At 40.3% G+C, this 22,444-nt stretch overlaps 1 protein-coding gene across 1 annotated transcript in view; it reads right to left on the bottom strand.

Annotated features, from left to right (window-relative positions):
- Positions 1–22,444, bottom strand: part of wwox (WW domain containing oxidoreductase) — a 182,778-nt gene that overhangs the window by 143,118 nt on the left and 17,216 nt on the right. The window contains exon 5 of the mRNA XM_077567910.1: positions 21,355–21,461. Within this exon, the coding sequence (XP_077424036.1) occupies positions 21,355–21,461 (107 nt within the window). The remainder of the gene's footprint in view (positions 1–21,354; positions 21,462–22,444) is intronic.

Raw genomic sequence — 22,444 nt, 5'->3', positions numbered from 1 at the left:
ATGTCTCTTATGCTGGAAATAGGAAGCAATGAGAGATTGGTGAGAGCAGAAACGGGAATGGACACATCAATGGCTGTTGCAGCATTACCTCTGAATTATTGCCTCCATTTGCATCTCAATCAGCTGATTTCGAGAGCCCACCATCTTAGCACTCCCACCACAGCCACTGCAGGTAATCAGGGAGATTTAATGGGGCCAGCAAGCCCACTGTGCCCGCTGCTTATACCCAGCCACTGGTCTAGCTAAGGGCCCTCTGGGCCACATCTGAACACATGAGAATGACAGCACTTAAAAGCGAGCAGGACTGAAAACAGACGAGCACTAGTGGTGGATCATAAAAAGGAGGCAAAACAAAGCACCCACGTGATAGTAATGGATGTGGCAGAATAGGTGTCTACATTGGTGTTAGGTAACGCTGCCTCATTAAAACCAGAGGGGAAAAAACTTGAACTTGTAACCTTAGGTGAAAACATTTTATCTCATGCAAGTTGATGATTGCGCTGACACTATCCCACCGTTTCTACCACGGAATTTTCTCTAATATGTAACACACACGGCCGCAAAGTGTGATTTGCAGATAGCAAATGTTCCACCTGAGAGTTGCCTCTCTAGTTAACAATGTTTCGTGGCTGAACCTTAGCTCAGGTGTTATTACCTCCACTCGGCCCTATTGATATTGTGACTCGAGCAGAATGTGCTCACTGTCTCGTTAGCTGTCAGAGGGGGCAGAAGTACTCACAACCGGTACTTGAGTAGAATTACTCCTACTTGGGTATAAAAAAATACTAATAATTGCAAGAATGGTTAAAGAAGAAGTACTGATTCAACTTATGTAGTCTAAAAAAGCAAAATACAAAAAAAATGTATTTCATATCTAACACAAAAAAATAACCCTAAACCCAACAAAAATTAGTCACCCAGAATGTGGTCAGGGGCCGCAGTTGCCCATTCCTGATCAAAAAGCTGACATGGAGTCACAACAAGGACTCATGCCATGTCATGACAAAACTCCTTTCAACTCTGCTTTTCCTTGCATCTGGAGCATTTCAGTGCACTGTGAAAATTGGTACTGGTCTCACCCAGAGAAGTTTTCTGGGTGTATTGTACTAAATTTTAAATGCAATGTTAATCAGTACGGCACATACATCCAATTCTCACACACTGGGGATGAGTTAAATCAACAAAACATGGCTTTTATGCAGTTGCTGGGGCGGCGTGGCTCAGTGGTTGAGTGGTTGTCTCCCAACTGTAAGGTTGTGGGTTCAATCCTCACCCCTGGTGACCATTTCGAAGTGTCCTTGAGCAAGACACTGACCCTTGATTCGCTCCCAGTGGACTTAGTGGCAGCAGTCAACCACTGGTGTATGAGTGTGTGTGAATGGGTGAATGTGAGGCTTAATTGTAAAGCGCTTTGGGAACCACATGGTGTAGCTAAAGCGCTATATAAATGCAGTCCATTTACCATTTTTGCTGGCCTCTCCAAAATTATCAGTGCGACAGATTTGTAATCTGTAACTCTGTTTTATGTTTATTTGGTTCTTCCCCTAACACTTCCTAGTCCATCACTTCAAAGTTTCTTTGGTGCTTGTGGTGCTCTCCCAAATGTTCCAAGGTGAAAACCATCAGAGCTACCTAAAGCGCTCTTTTAAGCATGGCAGTCAAGATCGGCACACACCAGAGGCCTAATCAACTGCAAAGTCCCTCTCACAGTAATCACAGTGACATTGCACTCCTCTCCGGTGGCACACTGCACAATTACACCTTGTCACGAAGAGCTTTCCAACAAAAACAAGACTGAACGGCAAACTTTGGGGGGAGACAGAGATGCGTCAAGTGAGCAGATGAAAAGCAGCCAAACAAAAGAGAAACAGGAGGACAACAGAGCTGCTCGGGAACTCAAAGCTGACTTTCAGTTATCAGAATCAAATATTGGTGGTGTGGGGGAAAAAAAGTGTAGAATGGGGCTACATTAATCAAAGTGTTCACCTAGTGGGCAGCCATATGGCAGATCAGCACGCCGACGGTGCAAACTTGCTGATCCTCTGTAACCGAGTGCAATTAATTCTGTTGGCTGTATTCATCTCTCGCTCACACACTTGAAGGAAAGCGAGTTTGAAAGGAAGAACAGAGGAGGGCTTGTTATGACTTTACTCTTCCTCGCTTCCTCTGCTCGCTTTGAAGCTGAGGAATCAAACCGCCGTGATGAATGAGGTGGACTCCAGGTATCTCCTGTGGCGATCATGGGGGAGAGATTACAGAGCGGAGAGAGGAAGCGGAGAGCACCGCGATCGGGACACTAGTTTAGCCGTACGCAGTTTGTTTAGATGAGCTTAAACTTGAGATTCCCCGTTGTTCGCTTTCTTTTGATGCTTACTTTCATGTCTAGTCTGATCGTTGTTGTTTCTGCCGAAGAGCTTATTCATTTGTTTAGCCTCCAATTCCACTAGAAGTGGTACTTTGTTTAATGGCTGAATTAGCTTCCGGAGTTTTGAGGCTTGGGCTCCACATGCAATATAGTAAACTGTATTATTTCTCATTTAACCACAAATCCATGGCGCGATTTTCAAGGAGGAAAAAACAGGAAAGGGCTACAAGTAAAGGGGAGTGGATGGATATTTTGAGAGGCTGTTGGAAATGATCCATAGCCCCATTCACTGACTGCAATTCTGTGGCAGAGATTCAGTGTCAGGGGTCTCCAAGTCCAGGTCCCCAAGAGCCCCTATCCAGCCTGTTTTGCATAGTTCCCTCCTCCAACACACCTGAATCAAATGATCAGCAAATCGGCAAGCTCTGCAGAAGCCTTGACATCCTGATTTTGGGATTCGAGTGTGCTGGAGGACGGAGACATGGGAAACAGGCTAGATAGGGGCTCGAGAGGACCAGACTTGGGAGACCCCAGCTCTACATGCTTTGCTTTCTCGCCAGAAATATATGTGATTTTTTTTATGCATTTTGATTGGCTGTTACATCTGTGATGGCATTGAAATTGCAGTGAAACCAGTGGCTGACATTCAGCCACTCATTGAAATCTTGTTGCCAAACCCGCACACCGTATGACAGCTCAACCAATTTCGGCTGCGCCACTCAGCATGCGGTAGGCCTTAGAGTGCTGGTTTGACAGCTGTGCTGTATAGTTTATAGTTATATTAAATAATGACATGTAATGTAATAATGACTGACAATAATAGCAAGAATGTATTTTATAGTCAAACAGTGGAGGCTTTGTTTTGTCAGCTTGTGAGAAAAATCCCATAGCCTACTTGACCACATACAAACTGTGAAGGCCTCTTATGGTTTTATGTAAAATGAGTGTATCCCTAGGCTCTTAACACCAGCTCATCGCCATTAACCGCAGCCGTAAAACTGACTGCTGCAAATGAGTTGTGGATGTCCATCTCATCCACACCAACATGCTGCATTTGCCATCTCACGTCTGCCCACACACACACACACACACACACACACACACACACACACACACACACACACACACACATTGTCCCACAGGCCTAGTCACCATACCACCCCAACCAATATCATAAATGAGTGGCAAACCTTCATTAGGGCAGCAAAGTCCCTCCGCCCCTCTAATCAGGGTGTTTGGCTCGTTCTCATTGGGACGGTGCTTTATGGCCCAAAAGGGGCTTTTGTTAATGAGGAGGTGTGTGGATCTCCATTTCCTGTCTAGCCAGGTCTGCAGTTCCTGTATTTGGCCCCTGTTATAATCACGAGGCTTCTTAATGAGCTCTATTTATCTTGGTCACGCATCAAAGGATGTGTGTGGACACGGGACACAATAACAAAATAGACAAAAGTGTCTAAATTAAATTCACTAAATAATCACCCTAACTGTCTTGATACAATATTGTGATATGGCTCAACATGCCCTCATGAGAACTTAAGAGAAACACGAAATGAGGATACAGTGAACCCCACTTTCATTATGGGGGACACGTTCCGGACCCACCCGCAATAGGTGAAAATCTACGATATAGAGGCAATCAAATAATTGTTATGTAGTTTTACGTCTCTCACACACACTTTACATTTATTAAAACACACTTTCACAACTCAATGCGAATGTATATTAATACACAAAAGACAAAATTGGGAACACAAAATGTATACAAAAGGCTTCTACGTATAGCTGTGTCTGTGTGCACTTTTAAGAGGCTGAGCATGGTGGGGTGGCATGCGATGTTGGCGTGTAGACGTCCGACATTACTGATAATGTGCTTTACTCTTCTCCCAGCGTTCAATAAACGACTGCACTTGTGACTGTGGCACTCCTTTCCCATATCCAAGGGCATTACAGTAAGTCTCTACTGTATACTGAAGAAAGAAAACTCAGATCACAAATTGCAAACAAAGCAATGTTTCCAATTTGACGGTCATCAATCAAAAAAAATATTAATCCGTTCCAGCCCTAGAACAAATATATCTTTACCTTGTTCTTAATCGGTGAGCAGATAAAAACAAAACAATAACTGGGTAAAATCTTGGATGTTGGACTAGTCGACTTGTGATGTAAAAACTGAATCTGCGATATTGCAGGCACGCAAATGATGACGCCCCTAATTTAAAAAAAAAAAAAGTATCTTGTCAGGCAGTTACAATTTTTAATTGTAATTAATCGCATGACTTCAATAGTTAACTCACGATTAATCACAAATTTTATATCTGTTCTAAATGTACAATATTTTTTTCTAGGTTTTCATACTCTTGTTAACAACAGTGGAAAAAATGTTAAACTACTAGAAATAGTTTAAATGAATTTTTGACGGCTATAGCCGTCAATGGCAGTGAATGTGTTAATGTCCATGTAAACGTATTCACATTCTGCCCTTTGATCTCTCACATCCTGATATTTCCATCCTTCTCTCAATCACCAGCTCCCAGGCCTAGTTGACAAGAACCTGGAGCACTGGCGATCCTTCGTAGGTCTCTGTGTTACTCTCCATGTGTCAGGGCGGGAAATCTTTACAGCGCACATCCATCAGTGTCGCATGTCAGGATTTATGGGCACTGGAGTCCAAACCTGATCGCTCAGAATCAGTCTCGCTGATCTCACCCCCTGGGCGGCTGTGGGGCGTAATGGATGCCCTCGTCACACCTCCTCCCCTCCTCCCATCTCCTTCTACTCTCTCAGCCCATCACTTCCTTCTCCCCCTTCATTACCTCGCTTGGCTCCTCTCATGGTCATTCATTCAGCACGGGAGATTTGGTTACCCAAATTAATGAAGCAAACTCAACTGCAGGAAGTATCCAAATGTTCACACAGCCACATACACTCAGAGGAACACCGGGTTCATCATTCATGACGTATGTGTGGTCTTTTATTTGGGCTATTTCATCATGACAGTGTATTAACAGGCAGCAGTAACTTTCACAGGAGAGATGGGAGACACCAGTTACCTTTGTTCACTGCCACTGACACAGACAGAACTGTGTTCAATGACTAAAGGTCTGCCAAATCATCAAGTCTTGGAAATAGCAAGACTGTTGACTGACTTTAGTCATGTCAACTTCAACAACTGAAAATATCAAAACAATTGCCACAGTAGTTTGGATTTTATGGACTTTAAGTCCATTTCTCACCATTCAGTCCATAAGTTTATATACTCCTAGTGTATGTAAACTTTCAAGCACAACTGTATGTGCCCTATGACTGACTAGCGAACAGTCTGGGGCACCTGCCTCTCTTGGCCAAAGTCTGCTGGGATAGACCTCGGCTCACCTGTGATCTTAATAAGTAAAATCAGTGTAGAAATTGTATGGAAGGATGAATGGATTGTTTGTTATCTGCCTGTTATTTCCAAATTGTGTTTGTGAGCAAGCCGTCTGACAGTATTCGCGTATTTGAGTCGAGTTGTTGCATGCACCACAGGTACAGATCCACAACATTATTATAAGTGAAATTTGGCGACTTGGTAATGAAGTGCTGCCTCCACGAGTGAAAATGTTTGGCTGTCTCTGTACTTTTTCTGTCTGACATTTTCTCTTCCAACCCGGGGCTATTTAAGATCAAGTAGTCGCTCTTGTCAGAACTCCCTAGCTTGGCCTCTGGTTGCCAATGGTTTCCCTCAGAGGGTGGTTATGACTGTCAAAAACCAACATTCAGGGGGAATCCTCAGATCTCCACATTTACAAATTTTCAATAAAAAAAAAAAAATCATCTTGTTTGAGCATTATTCAAGTTGGTATTGCCATATATCATTGGACACCAAAATCAACATAATTTCAAAATCATGTTTACTGGCTTTTAGTGTCCTAAAAAAAACTCTAATTTATATGTTGTCATTGTTTAAAATGGCAGGACACATCGCTGGTGTCAGAATTCCACATTGAAGTCTGCACTCGCTCTGACAAGACAAAAAGCTACAAAAGCAAAGGACTATGATAACATAATTTTCCCAAACTCTATTTCAAAAGCAAAGGAATCATGAGTGATGCAATAAAAAAAAAATGAGCTGAATAGGCTCATTGGTGAAAAAGAATATGCACGCAAACTTACCTTTGTGACTCCTGCTTCTTTCTGCACAGAAGCATTACAGCTCTCTATTTTAATAGAACAGGCTTACTCAAATGCATGTAACCCAATTATTTTTACTCAATATTGTCCTGGAAACATCAAAATCTTTAATCTTGAGGCAGTATAATGCTGCACAGTTCCCGCAGAGTAAGGGAAGAGGCACAGTTTTACAACACTTATCAGACATATCAAACATTCAAAAGAGTTAATATGTTAGTTCTCAAGCTATTTTCAACATATTTAATTGTTAATAATGGGGGAAAATAATAGATGATGTGGGAACAGGCCAATAGCATCGATTTGTGGCTATGGTTGACAATAAAATGAATTTGAAATGAGAAGTCATGGATAAATATGCATCCATCTATTTTGGCATACAAAATATTTATCTACTGTACACAACTACTGTTGAGTTTAGGTAAAGACCGTCAGTGATTTGGTGAAAGTAAAATGCTTGTAATATCTGATAAAGTGAAGAAAATGTTAAATTTTGGTACAGACTTTTTTTTCCAAATTATAGGACCAAACCATCCATCCATCCATTAGCAAGAAGTAAAAGCTTGATTTGCTTTAGTGGGACACATAAAAGTGATGCGGTGGGCCGGATCTGACTCCGGGATCTTGAGTTTGACACCAGTGACACAATTCCTTTCTAGCTTACCACGCAAAGTTGCACTGTAAATAAAACACACACAAATACGTGTGCGTGCACATAAACACACACACACAAACACAATCATGCCAGCTCATTTCTCAACTGAAACATATTAGCTAATATTACCCCGCAGCTGCCAAAGAGATCCGGCCACTAATAAAGGCTTTACGCTATAAAGGAAAAACAATGAGGCGGCTCCAGTACCATTGAGCCTCCCAGAACTCACACAAACACACACAAGACATACTCGCAGGGACTGAGCCCGGTCACAGGTCACGTGGGCCTAATGTGCTCTGCGGTTCAGACGAGCACAGCCCGCTTGAACCCGTAATATGCTTCACTGTCCCCTGGCACCACTTGTTGGGGTTTTAGTGCAGGCGAAATTACAACTGTACTGCAGCCACAAGCACACTAAAACACACTGCCAGTGGACTTCGAAAAATTGGTCGGCTGCAGACAACAGCAGGTAAAAAATAAATAAAAATACCAGAATGATATTAAGCGGAGTACAAACCTCCACCAATGTTGAACCTCCAACAAAGGGGGTTTGGGTTCTTTTGTTGGGATGTACTGTAAGGAAAAAACATTGAGGTCGTTTTTGGGGGTGGGGGCTGTAAAGTATTAATGGCATTGCCATTTCCATGGGGAATCGTGAATTGAGATACAAGTGATTTGAGTTGAATGTTGTCACAGAATGAATTAAAACTCTTAAAACAAGGGACCAAAAAGTCAATTTTGAACAGCATGAAGCTTTGACTTTCTGAAAAACCTTTAAGGGCCCTATTTTCATGGCCAGTTCAAGTCTAGCGCAAAGCACAGTCTAAATGTGTGCTTGGATGGCGTGGATGGCAATTCCAATGGAAGCAGCTCCTCTAATTACCTTTAAATTAAGCACGGAAATTAATAACATAGTTTTTGAGTAACACCGTGAACAAATGGCGCTAAAAACAAAACCCCTCAAACCTCTGCAGCTGTAGGTGATGTAAAACTAAAATGAGCCGTACATCCCCTACCCTCACTACTCTGCAAGTCAAATGTGAGCAGAGAGATAATCATTGATACGAGGCTGGAGAGAATGAAACTAATAAAAAGGCAGTGTATCAAAGTATCGTGCCTAAGCGATAGTCACGTGAGGGCAACTACGCCACAACTCTGCTGTTCTCTAAATGAATCCCCCTTCGCCCCATGCTTGATTTATGGACCTGTATAAAAAAAAAAAACTTGTTTTTAATCTACTGCTGCCTGAATCTACCTCTCTAATGAAATGTGGATCTGTGTGTGCGCGCCTGTGTTTGTGTGTTTGATAATGATGTATGGAGGCCGAGGTCGGATTCTTTGAGCATGAATTTTCTCTCTGATAAATATGCATTCAGCCGCACGGGTTGATGAAGCTGTATACCGATGTTAATGCTGTGTCAAAGCACATATAAACACTAACGTGTACATACTTACATACAGGCCAGGGCCTTCATGTTTTGCCTGTTCTAGTCACAGTGTTACTTGAATTTCTGTGGCAGTTCATTAAAACAGGTTATACACTACACAGTACACCATTTTTTGTAACATCTTGATCAATTTGTAAAATGTGACAGACCCACAGATGAAGAAAAAAGACCGTAGAGAAAACTGTGGCTGTCATGAAATCTTTAATTAACTCATATTTGCCAAGTGGAATCCAACCGCTCACCGCCATCGGCATAAAAAGACATCAAGTATGTTTTTCAACATGTGGGTTTGCTTTGACTGTAAATATCAAGTTTGTACAGTATTGCAATGACAAATATATCCCTATAGATGACAACAATGCAGCACAACACTGGATTTGAGGTTGACACAGCCTTTGATTCAAACTTCAAAGATAAAGCTTGGGGGGGGGGGGATTTTTTTTGTTTGTCCCATCAATTATAAGGGCGAGAAATGCCAACTTGTCGGAAGTCGGACAAATTTAGACAGCTCCCTCTTATAGAATATGTATGGAATATGAACAGTAGGGACAAAGTGTCGCAGTGATTAGTAAAAAGGGTGAGTCGTGATCGTGAGAAAAGATGGATACAGTTCACGGAGTGAATGAAAAACAGCATGTAAAAGAGCCACTAACGTTCAACTAAAGCCACGTAGTGAGTCAGCGTCACTCACAGTGCTTTATTTTTTGTTTTTGCCATCAAAAAGGCCTTTTTCAGTTGTCCGATTGTTAGTCAGAAACCAGTGTTTTTGGTGAATACAACCCATGTTCTACTGCTGATTACTAAAACACAGGAAAAGCTAGAAACTAACTTTTTCTATTGAAAGAATATGCTTTCTTTGTGCTTGCATTGTCACAGACCACAATATTCTGTGGGTATTGAAAAATCTGTCAAAAATCTGGCAATATGTCAACTAATTTGAAAACATCTGTCAATAATTTAAATGTACAGCCGCTGCAAGTCATTAGATTTCCAGGTTGTTATTTTTTCGACAGCTGTTGAGTAAATATCACTCAAAACCTCACCCTAATCTTATACTTTAGAGGCCGCCATTTGAAGTTAAAAGCTTGCATCTATTGAGGCTGGTAAGTCAAATGGAGACATGTCAATTTCAGATGATGACCTCCAGTGGACACACTGGTGTGTTCATGAGTGCACAATCAGTCTGTTTTCTGTAGCAAACTCTAAATGACAACAGACTACGAGCATGCAGTCCCTCCCGCTGACTCCGACGTGAACATGCAAAGACACTTACAACTCATTAGGGCCTTCTCTGTTGTCTATGACTATCCTTAGTGGGCGAAGAAAGACAATGAGACGAGCAACGGCATACGTCAAACATCAGCGGCCTCCCTGGCACTGAACAGTGACCTGCAAGCCGGAGGAGCCGTCCGCCCTAACGCCAGTGCTATCACTCTAAAAACAGTTGGGTCAAAAATAGTCCAACTATGGGTCAAAAATGGACCGACCCTCTACTTGGGTCAAATTGACCCAAGTTGTTTTATAGGAAATGACCCAATTTTTGACTCAATAGTTAGTTTGGGGGTTGACCCCCAAAAAAATAATAGTAATAATAATAATAATAATAATCATGGGTAATTCTGTATAAAACAACCCAGAAAGATGGATCAAATTGACCCATACAGTGGATCAGTCCATATCTGATCCATAATTGGGTTACTTTTGACCCAACTGTTTTTAGAATGTAGGTCAGCGTCCAGAGCTCTTCTGAGACCTGACTCCAAAAGTTTTTTGGGTGGTACGCGCAAAAGCTGACATCCTGAAAGGGGCGGTGCAGCCACATGATTTTAATGAGCCAAGCGTCTTAATTCAGGATTAGAAAAATAGCCTATAGGCCGTTTGAAAGTTTTTTTCTACAAAATTGCTCATAATGAACACAAGCTCTTCAGCTATCAAACAATTAGCCCAATCACATTTCAAACCAGTCTCAAAGCACGGATCAGGGCAGATAACTGTTATAACCATTTGCCAGATGCTTTGAGCATGTTTGTTAGTTTGGCCGGCATCAAGCATCTTGGCCGCAGATATTCCCAATTGCCCCCTCTTGTGAATTAAAACATGGCGGTCTATCGCTCTGAGCTCAGCACTTCTGAAACTTCAATAAAAAAAAATAAAAATAATTAAATCATTCTCCTCTGGCAGCGAGAGGAATAGTGTGAAAGAGATCCAAGCCACCTCTCACCTCATCTGGTCCCTCCCGTCTCAGGGCTACAAGCCCAGCCTTGAAAGGGTGAGGGATGAGAACCTGTCAGGTTCAAACAACAAAGAGGTGCTGCCTTACACATCCTGCCTCAACCTGTTCCCCCTCGGTGGCAGTGACATCATTTAAATCATTTAAATCCTCCCAAACGTGACCCGTGGCGAGTGACCCGTCACTGGGAAAGGCCCACGCCGAACTGCTTATCAGGCACAAAATACAACCCGGATAACTACGTGATTTATTCAAAATTATTCCTCGGCGGCGCTCCTTCACACAGAGCGTTTGCCCACAGTTCACTTGATAGTTCAGCACGGTCCAGGCAATTAGAGACAGGCCACACCTCTTCGGGAGACCGAGCACCTGGTTAGAGCGGACGGACATGAGGGGAGCTAGACGGCGCAGGAATGCAAGGCAGGCAACTTTAGGATTCATTTAGGTTAGCCCCATCTCCCTGGTCACTTTATTAGCAGGCGGAGAAGAGTGATGCATGTCCCACAGCTATGCAAAATGCATAATCAAGCATTTAAATATGAAAAAGTCATGAGGATGAACGTGTGCGAGTGTATCCGCTACAACTGAGCCGGGTAAATGTATTGCTCCTGTCTTTAATCTGGCCCACCGAGCATTTACATTATCAAGAGTCCGGCAATAGCTGTTGGATTATTGTTTTATCATTTTTTCGTACCTTTTTTATTCTTTTATCTCATGAAATAATTAGTTAACTGGTTTATTGTAAATGAATAGCTTTTGAACATAAGCAAGTTTATTTAATTATAACTGTTTAAGTTTATTTAATTAAGTTTATTTAATTATAACTAAAATATAATCATAGAATTAAAAATGCGAATGAATTATTTTATCGTCAAGATAACCTATTGCACATATATCAGACATATTATAGTGTGCTTTGTATCTGTAAGTAGTATATGAATATCTATATAAATAACAATGTCTATTTTTTAAGTACAAATGCATTTCAAAACATATTTCATCAAAGGAGAAGGAAGTCAAGTCAAAAATGTTAAAAAAACAGTATTCTGACAAATATTGCATTTTTTAGTTATTCATTCATAATTCAATTAAAAATTTGTTTTGTTAAATGTAACTATTTTAAATATTTTACAAACATTTTTAAATTATTTTTAATATAATATATAACATATTTAAAATAAACAATTTTAAACATAATTAAAAATTGTGTTTTGAATTAAACAATTGGAATATGAATTTTCATTCTAGTATTATAAATGATTAACATATATTATTTTGAACATACATTTTAATTTAGCTTCAAGTTTATTTTTATTAAATAAGTGGTTCCCTAAATATATATAATCCATCCATTTTCTACCGCTTATCCGGGGAATTAATTTTAATTCAGTTATAATAAAAATAAATTCACTACTAGTTTAGCATTAAAATAAACTATTTTACATACACAATTTATCCATCCATCCATTTTCTGCTTATTTCTCACAAGGGTCGCGGGGGTGCTGTAGCCTATCCCAACTGGCTAAAGGCAGTAAACAATTTATCTTGGTTGTTTTGTTTTTTTATTTTAATAATGCATTATAATTTTACATCCATACATTAGCTGCCCCATCTGTATATTTTAAAAAGCAAATGTGGCCCTTGAGCAGGAAACATACACATGTAGAGTACCCACTTGCATAAATGTTGACGGAAAAATCGTTTATTCTTTACGCGCTACAAAGGCTTCCTTAATAATCTCACAAACTGGATTGTAAAGAACCCCTTAGTGGTATATTATAGTAAATCCCACTGTTGCTCTTGTTCTTCGCACAGGCTCTCATTGGAAGACAAGCCAAAAGAGCTTTTCAAATTTCAATTTACATACAGCAATTCCATATATCGCACCCATCTTTGCCGTGTCAAGGCGATATAGATTGCGTAGTCGAGGGTGCGGGTGAGGGCTTTTTATTCTCATTTGATAGACACACAACACAGGGCAAAATGCAAACAAATAAATAACCAAGTGCAAGGCTGATGAACAGGTCTCTCCGGAGAAGCTGACGCATGCAACTTAGACGAGAGGCGGCGCCGTGGCACATCATGGAAATTAAGAGAGCTTCGGGGATTGGAGGATGAGGTTAGGACAGAATGGAGAGGTGGCGGTGCAGGTATGATGTCAATATAGTCTGGGGACTATCCGAAGGGAGTCTGCTTAAGTAGAAGAACCACAGACGAATAATCTCAACTGGATTTAACTAAGCTTTCTTTAGCAGTGATACATCAGCAAAGCTACACATATAAACGCTTTTATAGGCTTTCGTCCTATATTACCATATACGAGGGGATATTCAAAGAAGCATTCACATCTAAGAACAATTTATAGCAGTGATTCTCAAAGTCTTTACAACAAGTACCACCTCAAAAGAATACTTAGCTCGCCAACTCCTACTATAAAGAGCTAAATTAAAATATAGTTCCGAAGTAGGCCGGAGTGAGTGTTTATTGAAAATGAGGCAAAAGTACGTAGATTCTAAGCCTTTGCCAATGTTGGTCGCAATCAAATGGATGGATATGCTTTTGAAAATGAAGAAGATAATGCAACCAATGGGACGTTTCTCTACGGTTAAGGGTTAGTTCAAGAGATTGTACACTCACTCGTTGTTCACAAAGCAATTATACTTGCCATTTCAGTGAAATTTTATAATTACAGTCTGGGAAAATGTTGCACTTGTCTATTTTTGAACCTAATTATTTTCTTGAAGTTGTCTACTTTCTGCAATTAAATGACAGAACTCTTTGAAAGGACTTTTCAAATAAAAAGCTAGATTTTATTTTTAAAATTATCCTCTTAATTGGTTAATTCATATTACCTTGAAATATCCTCAATAAAAACTAATAGCTTTAAACAGGAACCAGGAATGTACCCAAAAATATATATCACTGGCGTCGGGCCGAAACCTGATAAGTCACAATTTGGTACATTTCATTTTTTTTTTTCAAGAAATCATACTATTGGGCAGGTCAGACGTGTGAGTGTTATTTTTACAAATAGTTGGCCAATCTAAAGTGTTGAAAATTGCCTCCCGACTCCAACAATATTTTACTCAATTCATAAGAAAAGGAGACGTCTGCTTTTGCATTTAAACTCTTCAGACGCAAACACCACAGAAGATGTAAACGCTGCGGTGGCATTACTTCCACAGAGTAATGTTTCAAATAAGAATCAAATTTGGATCTTCTGACTGAGGTAACAGTGCAAAACACTACGTCAAAACTCTATTCCATATACTCAGAAAAGGAAAAGTCAGGGACCGCTATTGTGTACATTGTAGTTGAGTTGATGACTACGAAGATGGACGGACGGATGTAAGACCAAACAATTCTACAGTTTTTCAATCAAATATATACAGAAAATGAATACAAAGGTTACTGGTATTGGCATAATACAGCTGCCCAACATAACCTCCTCAGCGGCAACACGAACCCCAAAGTTAAGGCCAGGAATTCAAATTAAGGTGAAACAAAGGGCCAAGCGCGTCTTTCTCAACTTTTCATGATTTCCAATATAAAGCAGAAGGGTGCAGCGACTAAAAGCTCAGCATCCTGGGGACCCTGGAGGGGGCTGCGAGCAACCAGGTCAGCATTTCCTATGTGTCACTTCCCGTCGGCCTCAGTGGGAAGAGCGTGGCGTGGCACGCTGGCCGGCGGGGGCAACGCGGCCTGTCAGGCTGCCACGGGAGGTTATGCACGAGGCAAATAGACAAACATAGGCAAACATGCACACACAACATCAACTAGTACCCCTCACGCCCTACACATACACTTTCAGGTTAAAGGGATAGTGAGGGCGACACTACCTTGAGTTTCAATGCATGTATGCATCTTAACATGCACAGTCATCCAAGGGAGTAGTTTTCTAGAACGAAGGTTCTCAAACTTATTACACCAAATAATACCTAAAAATATATATATATCTATTAAAACGTATGTTTTTTTGTTTGTTTAGGTAACTAATGTTTGAAAACAAACTGCTCTTAAAGGTAAAATGCAACTGGATTGTAATTCAAATTTAAATACAACTGAACTGTACTTAACAAATGTAGTGTACTAGTTTAACAAAATGTTTTAGCCACTGTAACGTTATGCACAGTTTTAACGCTTAATTTGGTGATTCTTTGTGTACCACTAGAGGGAGCCCACTATGTACCACACTGTTCTAGAACGTATGTCAGCCTTGACCCTCAACATCTCACACATGGAATTTCTAGAACTTTGGTCAACTATATAGGAACAAAAATCCACCAATAATTGAGGCCCAATTTAAACGATTTACTGTATAAATGCCTGTAGTTGCCACAAGATGGCAGAAAATAAATACTTTTCTATTAGACAGGGTTAAGGCCTGACTTAAAGAAGCACATCACATACTGTAAATCTTCAACAAAAAACCTTGGTAACAATAAATGACAATTCAAATAAATGGCTTACAATTTTTTTAATGCACCAGAAGTCTGCATGTACATGCATGTGTGACAAAGACTCTCCTTAACCTCCACTAACGGCGCAGTTTCATCCAAACATAAGAACACTATAGTGTCTCCATCGGAATGCATCACTTCAACAATATGTCCATGCCACAAATTACCATTTTCCTAGCCGAGGCCCAGGCGCAATCGTACGACATAACAAAAAGAGCACAAAAATACACAAATAGCCAAGTTTTTCCTTGAACAGTTGAAATTAGGCTCCAATGACCAAAAAAAAAGTGACTAAGTGAACTTGTGAACAGAGAAACGCAAATAGTGTGCGGTTCAGTGCAAATCAGTGAATGCTCTTAATGAAAGAAACAAAAAATAATAATCTCCTTAGGCCTAATAGGCCCACCGCACACCAAGCGATGCAGCGAACGTGACTGAACTTCCACGCAATGTGTGGGGATGTGCAAATAGCTTTGATGTGATTCGAAACTCGACTTGAGTTGAAAATGCCATATCATAAAGCACATGAGTTTTACAACAAAAAATTAATTTGCTGGTATGAAGCAAGAGCCAGATGGTCGCCCCCAAGCTCTACCAATACAGGATATAAACTGTATTTCACAATAAGATTAAGTATTTTTTATTTCAATTGCTAAAAAGCGAAGAACGGAGAGTCTCGGTCACCAAAATGCACAAGTGCAGTCAATGATCGTTGCCTAACACCTTTTTTTATATCCACATTCTCACCTTTATTTGTTCTTTCACCTGTTTTTATTATTATAACATAGATACAGCACCAGGGCAATCAACCTGCTGGTTGGTTCAATGGTTCAATAAAAAAATAATAATACAGAAGGTTGTTTCACGATAAGAACACAAGACATTGACATTTTTCCGCCAGGTGTGTAGTTGAGAGCCACCAACAGTACCGTAATTTGTTCACAATTGTCCAGTTCAGTTGCATTAGGCTTTGAGGGTGACGAGGTTCTGAAGACAAAGAGTCCGTCTATAACTGTGTGTGTGCGTGCGTGCCAATAAGACCACCGTCCGCCTCGCTGACCTGTGTTAATGTTGCTGCTTGACATTGCAAGCACCAGACTTTCACCCTCACAGCAGCCTCGGTGGACAGCGGGCTTTAGCTTAATTGGTTCCATAGCAGACTCTGACAGCACAGAACTCTCCACAGCGGCCACACCACGACCATATTAATAATAACCCCCCCCCCACACACACACACACACACACACACACACACACACAACAAAAACAAGCACAGCAATCAGTGACTGACTTACTAATTAACGCCTTTACAAAGAACCTCATTAGCATGTGTTGTCGATTGGCGTAGTGGGGGGCGGCATTATGGAATAAAAATAAATAAATTACAAAATGTGTGTGTGTGTGTGCGTGTGTGCATTTTGTATGCAACTCAGGGGCAAAGGGCCTTGCATGCAGTGCAAGGGGATTCTATTACAGCCCTGGGAGGCCGACGTTAGAGTCAAAGATAAGCAGAAATTTACAGGCAATCAGGAAAACTTAAATCTCAGGCACTTGGGCAACATGTTGGTGGTTAACTGGGAAGTTAACATAGCCATGTACTGTGAGCAGAATCACTGAAAAGCAGTGGGAGCAAAGGGGGCCATGTATGTAAAGTGTTCGGGGCAGAGGCCAAGCGCCACTAAAACAAGTTTTTTTCCACCGAGCAGCTACCTGACGCTAATGGTGTCAGGTAGGTCATTTCAGAGCCGGTTCATGAAAAGTTGTCGGTGGAAGTAATTAATGAAATTACCAATTAGAATTTAATATTTTAATTACACATCGAGCATATAAAATATGCACGTCTCATTGTGGTTTTATTTTAAATTACTTCTGTGCAGACAAATAAATACAGATAATGAAATATGATGTTTTAGGAATGATTTTGCATTTTAAATGGACCCCTTTATTTTAACATTTGATATTTATTGATCGATGAATATTGTGTTAAGTTGTTTGTGGTGCTGAAGTGCACGACTGAGGTCACTCTGATGTTTTGCCCTATAAATAAATAACAAAACGATTCAGCATTTTTTAGTTAATAATATCCTCATACAAAGGCCAGGGGATAATGCGAGTTACAGAAACCTATGATCAATGGGTAAGGTGTTTATTTGGCAAATGCTAATGCATTATGATAACAGATAAGATATTTGTATTATTCCAAATTTCCAATAAATAAAGTTGCATAATTTAAAACATTTTATTACAATATGCTACTGTAATAATATATTTTGCTGACATTTCACTTAAAATGTTTATTTTATTGTTTTCATTATACAATAGGTTAAGTTTTAAATTAATTGTAAAAATTTGAATTATTTTTCTATGGTGTAGAAAGCGCTAAATAAGTTCAGTTTATTTAGAATTTACCATATCAAATAACTATTGTGGATATATCATATAGGACTATCTGGAAGAAGAAGAAGAAGAATTCATCCATTTTCCAAACTGATTATTCCTCACATGGGTCGCGGGGGTGCTGGTGGAGGCGATCCCAGCTGTCTTCGGACAGTAGGCGGAGTACTATCTTAACTGGTTGCCGGCTAATTGTAGGACACACGTAGCCGAACAACCATTCACACTCACAAATAATAATAATAATAACAATAATAATAATAATAATAAATAAGACATTATATAATAAATGTACATACAAATAACTTTTTTATATATATATATACAGAACATACACTTTTATTTAACATATTAAATATTGGTTAATGAATTACTTTATCATTCAAAAAAACTGTTTTAAATACCTAGGCTACCTGTTTTAACCCCCAAATGACCTCGTCTACGACCAACCTGGCCCATCTGTCCAATCAAATGTCCTGGAATGTTTTGTTAATCGTGTGATAGTTTAGTTTTTTTTCTTTAACTGTCGCTGTTCTTGGCATAGCGCGGTCCATGTGGCTGGGAAGGATAAGCCCTCTGACCCTGCACTTCCTAACAGCCACTGGCTGTTCTGACCTGCCCATTATCTCGCCATGACCCCCTCCCCCCCATTATTATTCCTACTGTCAGAACACGGCGCGACACTGCACTGCTCAACGACAGCATTGGCCCGCACAGTCCGGGGTGAGCGTAGAGGAAAGAAAGAGGCAGCTCAGAGTAATGGTTTAAGCATTGTAGTTAAAGGTGAGAGGTCCCGTGCAATCGGGACAGCAGTTCCACTCCTGGCAGCCGGAGCGGAACTCGGGAGAGACACCTGGAAGTAGATATGATGACCTTTTGTACGGCGGACCCCAAAATATACCCTCTTATCACAATGACCTCAGCGCAGGAGCATGGGAAGGCGAGCGAAGTCCATCCATCATCTTAAAGATTAATCCTTCTCTCTATTCTTCTGCTGAATCTATTAATAATGTCAGCAGAGGGGCAAAGATTGATTCTGATATTGTGACTTTTATTCATTAACCTGTAAATCGGGTGGGGGGGGGGGGATTTCTTGAAAATGAAGCTAGCCTTAGAGGCCTTGGAAAACTCAGCAAACGCTGCAATCTCCGGGATCCAACGGCGCTCAATTAGCACAATTCAGAATTTGACCAATACAGTGAATCCTGGCTCCAGACATAACTCCAAAATCAAAACTTGATTTACTTGTATAGTGGTGCGTATTGCATCCCAAAACATCGTTCCCTATGAAAATGAATGGAAATGCCATTAATCCGTCCCTGCTCCTCCCACCCAAAAAAATATAACTTTTTTTTTAAATAACATATCACTCTACAGTATTGTACTAATTTAAAAAAAAACATACAGTGACATCGTAATTTAATAGAATGTAAGGAATTTTGTGCATCATGATTAATTCATTGTGCGGCTCATTCTGGTGTGTGCACCTTGGCCGCAAGGGCAGAGTATAGTATAGAGCATATATATTTACAGACATAGGAATGTAAATGAAGCAGGTGGTCAAAACTGCTCCGTTAACTCTACATGACCAAACCCAAAAAACAGGTAAGCCATGATCGGCATTACCTGAGCCCTTAGACAGTGATGTCATTTTCAGTTACCAGCAAGTGGAAAATGGGCGGATTTTTCTGTTTAATTCATATTTTATAAATACACTTAATCAGAATGCCATGTTTAGACTACTAGGTGCGCACACAACATATTAGTGTAAAGAAAATTTTTGACTTGACCACCCTACTTTATTCTCAACACAGACAAAGATTTTGGTGTACCACCAGTCTAGAATCCAGTCCTCCGAGGCAAGCAGTGGCACTGAAATTTTGGCTGGCAACAAAAATAATAAAAATTTGTAAAGCGTGGAAGTTGAAAAACTCTTATGTTGGCACTGAAAATTTAGCTCGCAACAAAAATAATAAAAATTTATAAAGCGTGGAAGTTGAAAAACTCTTACGTTGGGTCACTCATAAGTCAAGGTAACAATGTACTTGTATCTGATCTTATGCTCCATTCTTGGACAGTGGACACTAGCTTTCTTACAAAGTACAGCCAGCCCCAGGGGCATCATTCAATTAGAGGTTGTGTTGCGTTTATGTTGAAGATCTACTCTTCCACTCTCACACGTCTCTTTTTTCTGTCCTCGCCTCCCTCTGGCTCGTCCTCCTCTTCTGCTGCTGCTTTCTGTAATCAAGCCAGCACTAATGGCTTATTCTTTCTGCTCCAGCGGCCGCATTTCACTTGTTTATTTTCCCACACTCGTAAATCTGTGGACGAGTCGCAAGCGCAGCAATATTAAAGCAATAATCTTGGGTAATTATCAGATGCTCCTTCACCCGCTTGCCCCACCACCCCGGACGCTTGTTCAAATCTCTTGAATAAAATTATTTACTTAGCTAGGTGCGCTCACACAGATGGAGCGTGAGATACTTGAAAAAAGTTGATGTCAATCATGCAACAGTTAGACAACCGATAGTTTTATATGTCAACAGAATGCTTCAGTGAGATTTTTTTTTATTATTATTAAAACCTGTCCTACTCGCTACTTGTTGTGTCACATCTTCAAGAGCGAAGCATTACCTTACCAGTCCAGTAATGCATATTAAATTAAAAAGAATATCATGGAAAACATAAAGGTGAAACTCGTCTTATATGTACATATAGTATGAATATCGAAAAAATCTGCACACCCCAGTTCAAATGCCAGAAGTTTTTGTGATAGAAAAACGATGACTAAGATAAATAATAAATCATTTAAAACTTTTCTCTCCATTAATGTGACCAACAGTTGTACAACTCAATTGGCAAACAATGTCTTGTGAGGAATAAGTGGTTCAGAAGATGGAGGGATGTCTTTTTCAGCGTGAAAGTAAAAGTAAACAACTGGCATGGTGTGGTTGCACAAGTGCGCACACACTCTCAAACTATAGCTCTGTTCATAATTAACTCACCACATTCAAACTCACGTTAAATGGGAATCAACTACACCTGCTACCATTTAAAACACCTCTGATTCACCCCAAATAAAGGTAAGCTGTTCTAGTAGGCTTTTACTGACTTTTTTTATTTGCTTTCAACTCACCACATTCAAACTCACGTTAAATGGGAATCAACTATACCTGCTACCATTTAAAACACCTCTGATTCACCCCAAATAAAGGTAAGCTGTTCTAGTAGGCTTTTACTGACTTTTTTGTTTTTGCTTTCAAAGGCCGAAGGTTTTGTGCTAATACTGACTGCTATTTGGAACTGTTCATAATTCCTTTTATCTTGATTAGGGCCAAACCAATGCATGATTCTGCCACCACTATGCTTCACTTTAGATATGGTATTTTTTTTGTTATAAGCAGCATTATGTTTGCATCAAACATACCTTATAGAATCATGGAGAAAAATTTCCAAATTGCCGTCATCGGACGGTAACAAATGTCTCAAACACGTGGGATAACATGCTGCAGTCCAATGAAACCAAGATTTTCATTGGTGTTTAAAGTGGCGCTGGAATTAATTCATTGAGACCATTGATTTCAACAGGGAAAGTTGATCCATTCCGTTCAAATTTAAGGCTAAACTGTGCAACTTACCCACTCCTCCTGCATGCTGCTGACGGCTTTGTTGGCCCGGGACAGGTTTCGGCAGGCCAGGATAACACGGGCGCCATGCAGTACAAAAGACCTAGCTGTCTCAAAGCCTGCAACATGAGGACAGATACCAGACATTTTATTTATTTTTTACTTTTTTATGAGATGCTTCAAAGGGTAAGATAAGTGATTCTCAGAGGTCGGATCAAATGTAGGAGGAGGAAGGGCCAGTAAGAATCACTATCAAGTTTTCATGTAATTTATTTCACAGTGTGAGCCAGTAGTCTCGGTGCAGAGAGCTAATCATTTCTCTCAGAAGTGATGACACTGATTGAATTATTGTGGTTCTGGTCTATTTCCTCTCGCCCCGAGAAGATAAAGTTGAGGATGTGACCGTCGGCTCTGAAGAAGGTGCCCGGCTCGTTATGTCGGCTTGTTAGAGGACGAGGGGGGAGAGTCAGATATTAATTATGTTGGTAATTACGCATTGATGGGGGTAATTATGACAAACACGGCTAATAATAGAGGGAGTCAAATGGACAATCAAACACAAGTTGAACCTTTAGTGTGGTGACAGTTGCCGGCATCAAAGGGCCACTGATAAGACCACAGTTCTGAAATGGAACGCGGTCGGCTGATAGCAAGAGAATTTATCAGTCCGAGACTACAGCACTGCGTGGCTCCAGCCAAATCACGCACTTCCGATAAAAGTGACAAAAACTAAAAGATAGAAGGCAGAGAAGTTCATTTCTAAATTACAAGTCTAAATGGGTCATTTCAAGCCGTAGGTTGAATTAATTTACTAGATCAACTTTCACCGTATGTTCTTATTTCCGTTGACATTTACTGCTAAGTCTTGTGAGAGCTGCTACGTTTCTCACCGCCGCCTTTAAATTGACTCAAACGCACCCAGCAAGCGCCTTGACTGACAAACTGCCACAATAAGTGATTGTGGCAAAGAGGGTCCACCGCGAGGCAGGACTGTATCAGAGGGCGGATTAATATGAACTGTAATTAGATTATAGGTCCTAATCTGATTTTCATTAAGAGCAAAACTGGGAGGCCTAATTGTGAGGAGAGTGTTAAAGACCAA

This window comes from Vanacampus margaritifer, chromosome 6 (assembly GCF_051991255.1).
Source record: "Vanacampus margaritifer isolate UIUO_Vmar chromosome 6, RoL_Vmar_1.0, whole genome shotgun sequence".
In the NCBI taxonomy this organism is placed as follows: domain Eukaryota; kingdom Metazoa; phylum Chordata; class Actinopteri; order Syngnathiformes; family Syngnathidae; genus Vanacampus; species Vanacampus margaritifer.
The sequence above is the reverse complement of the archived record's forward strand: the minus strand, read 5'-3'. Positions and strand labels throughout refer to the sequence as shown.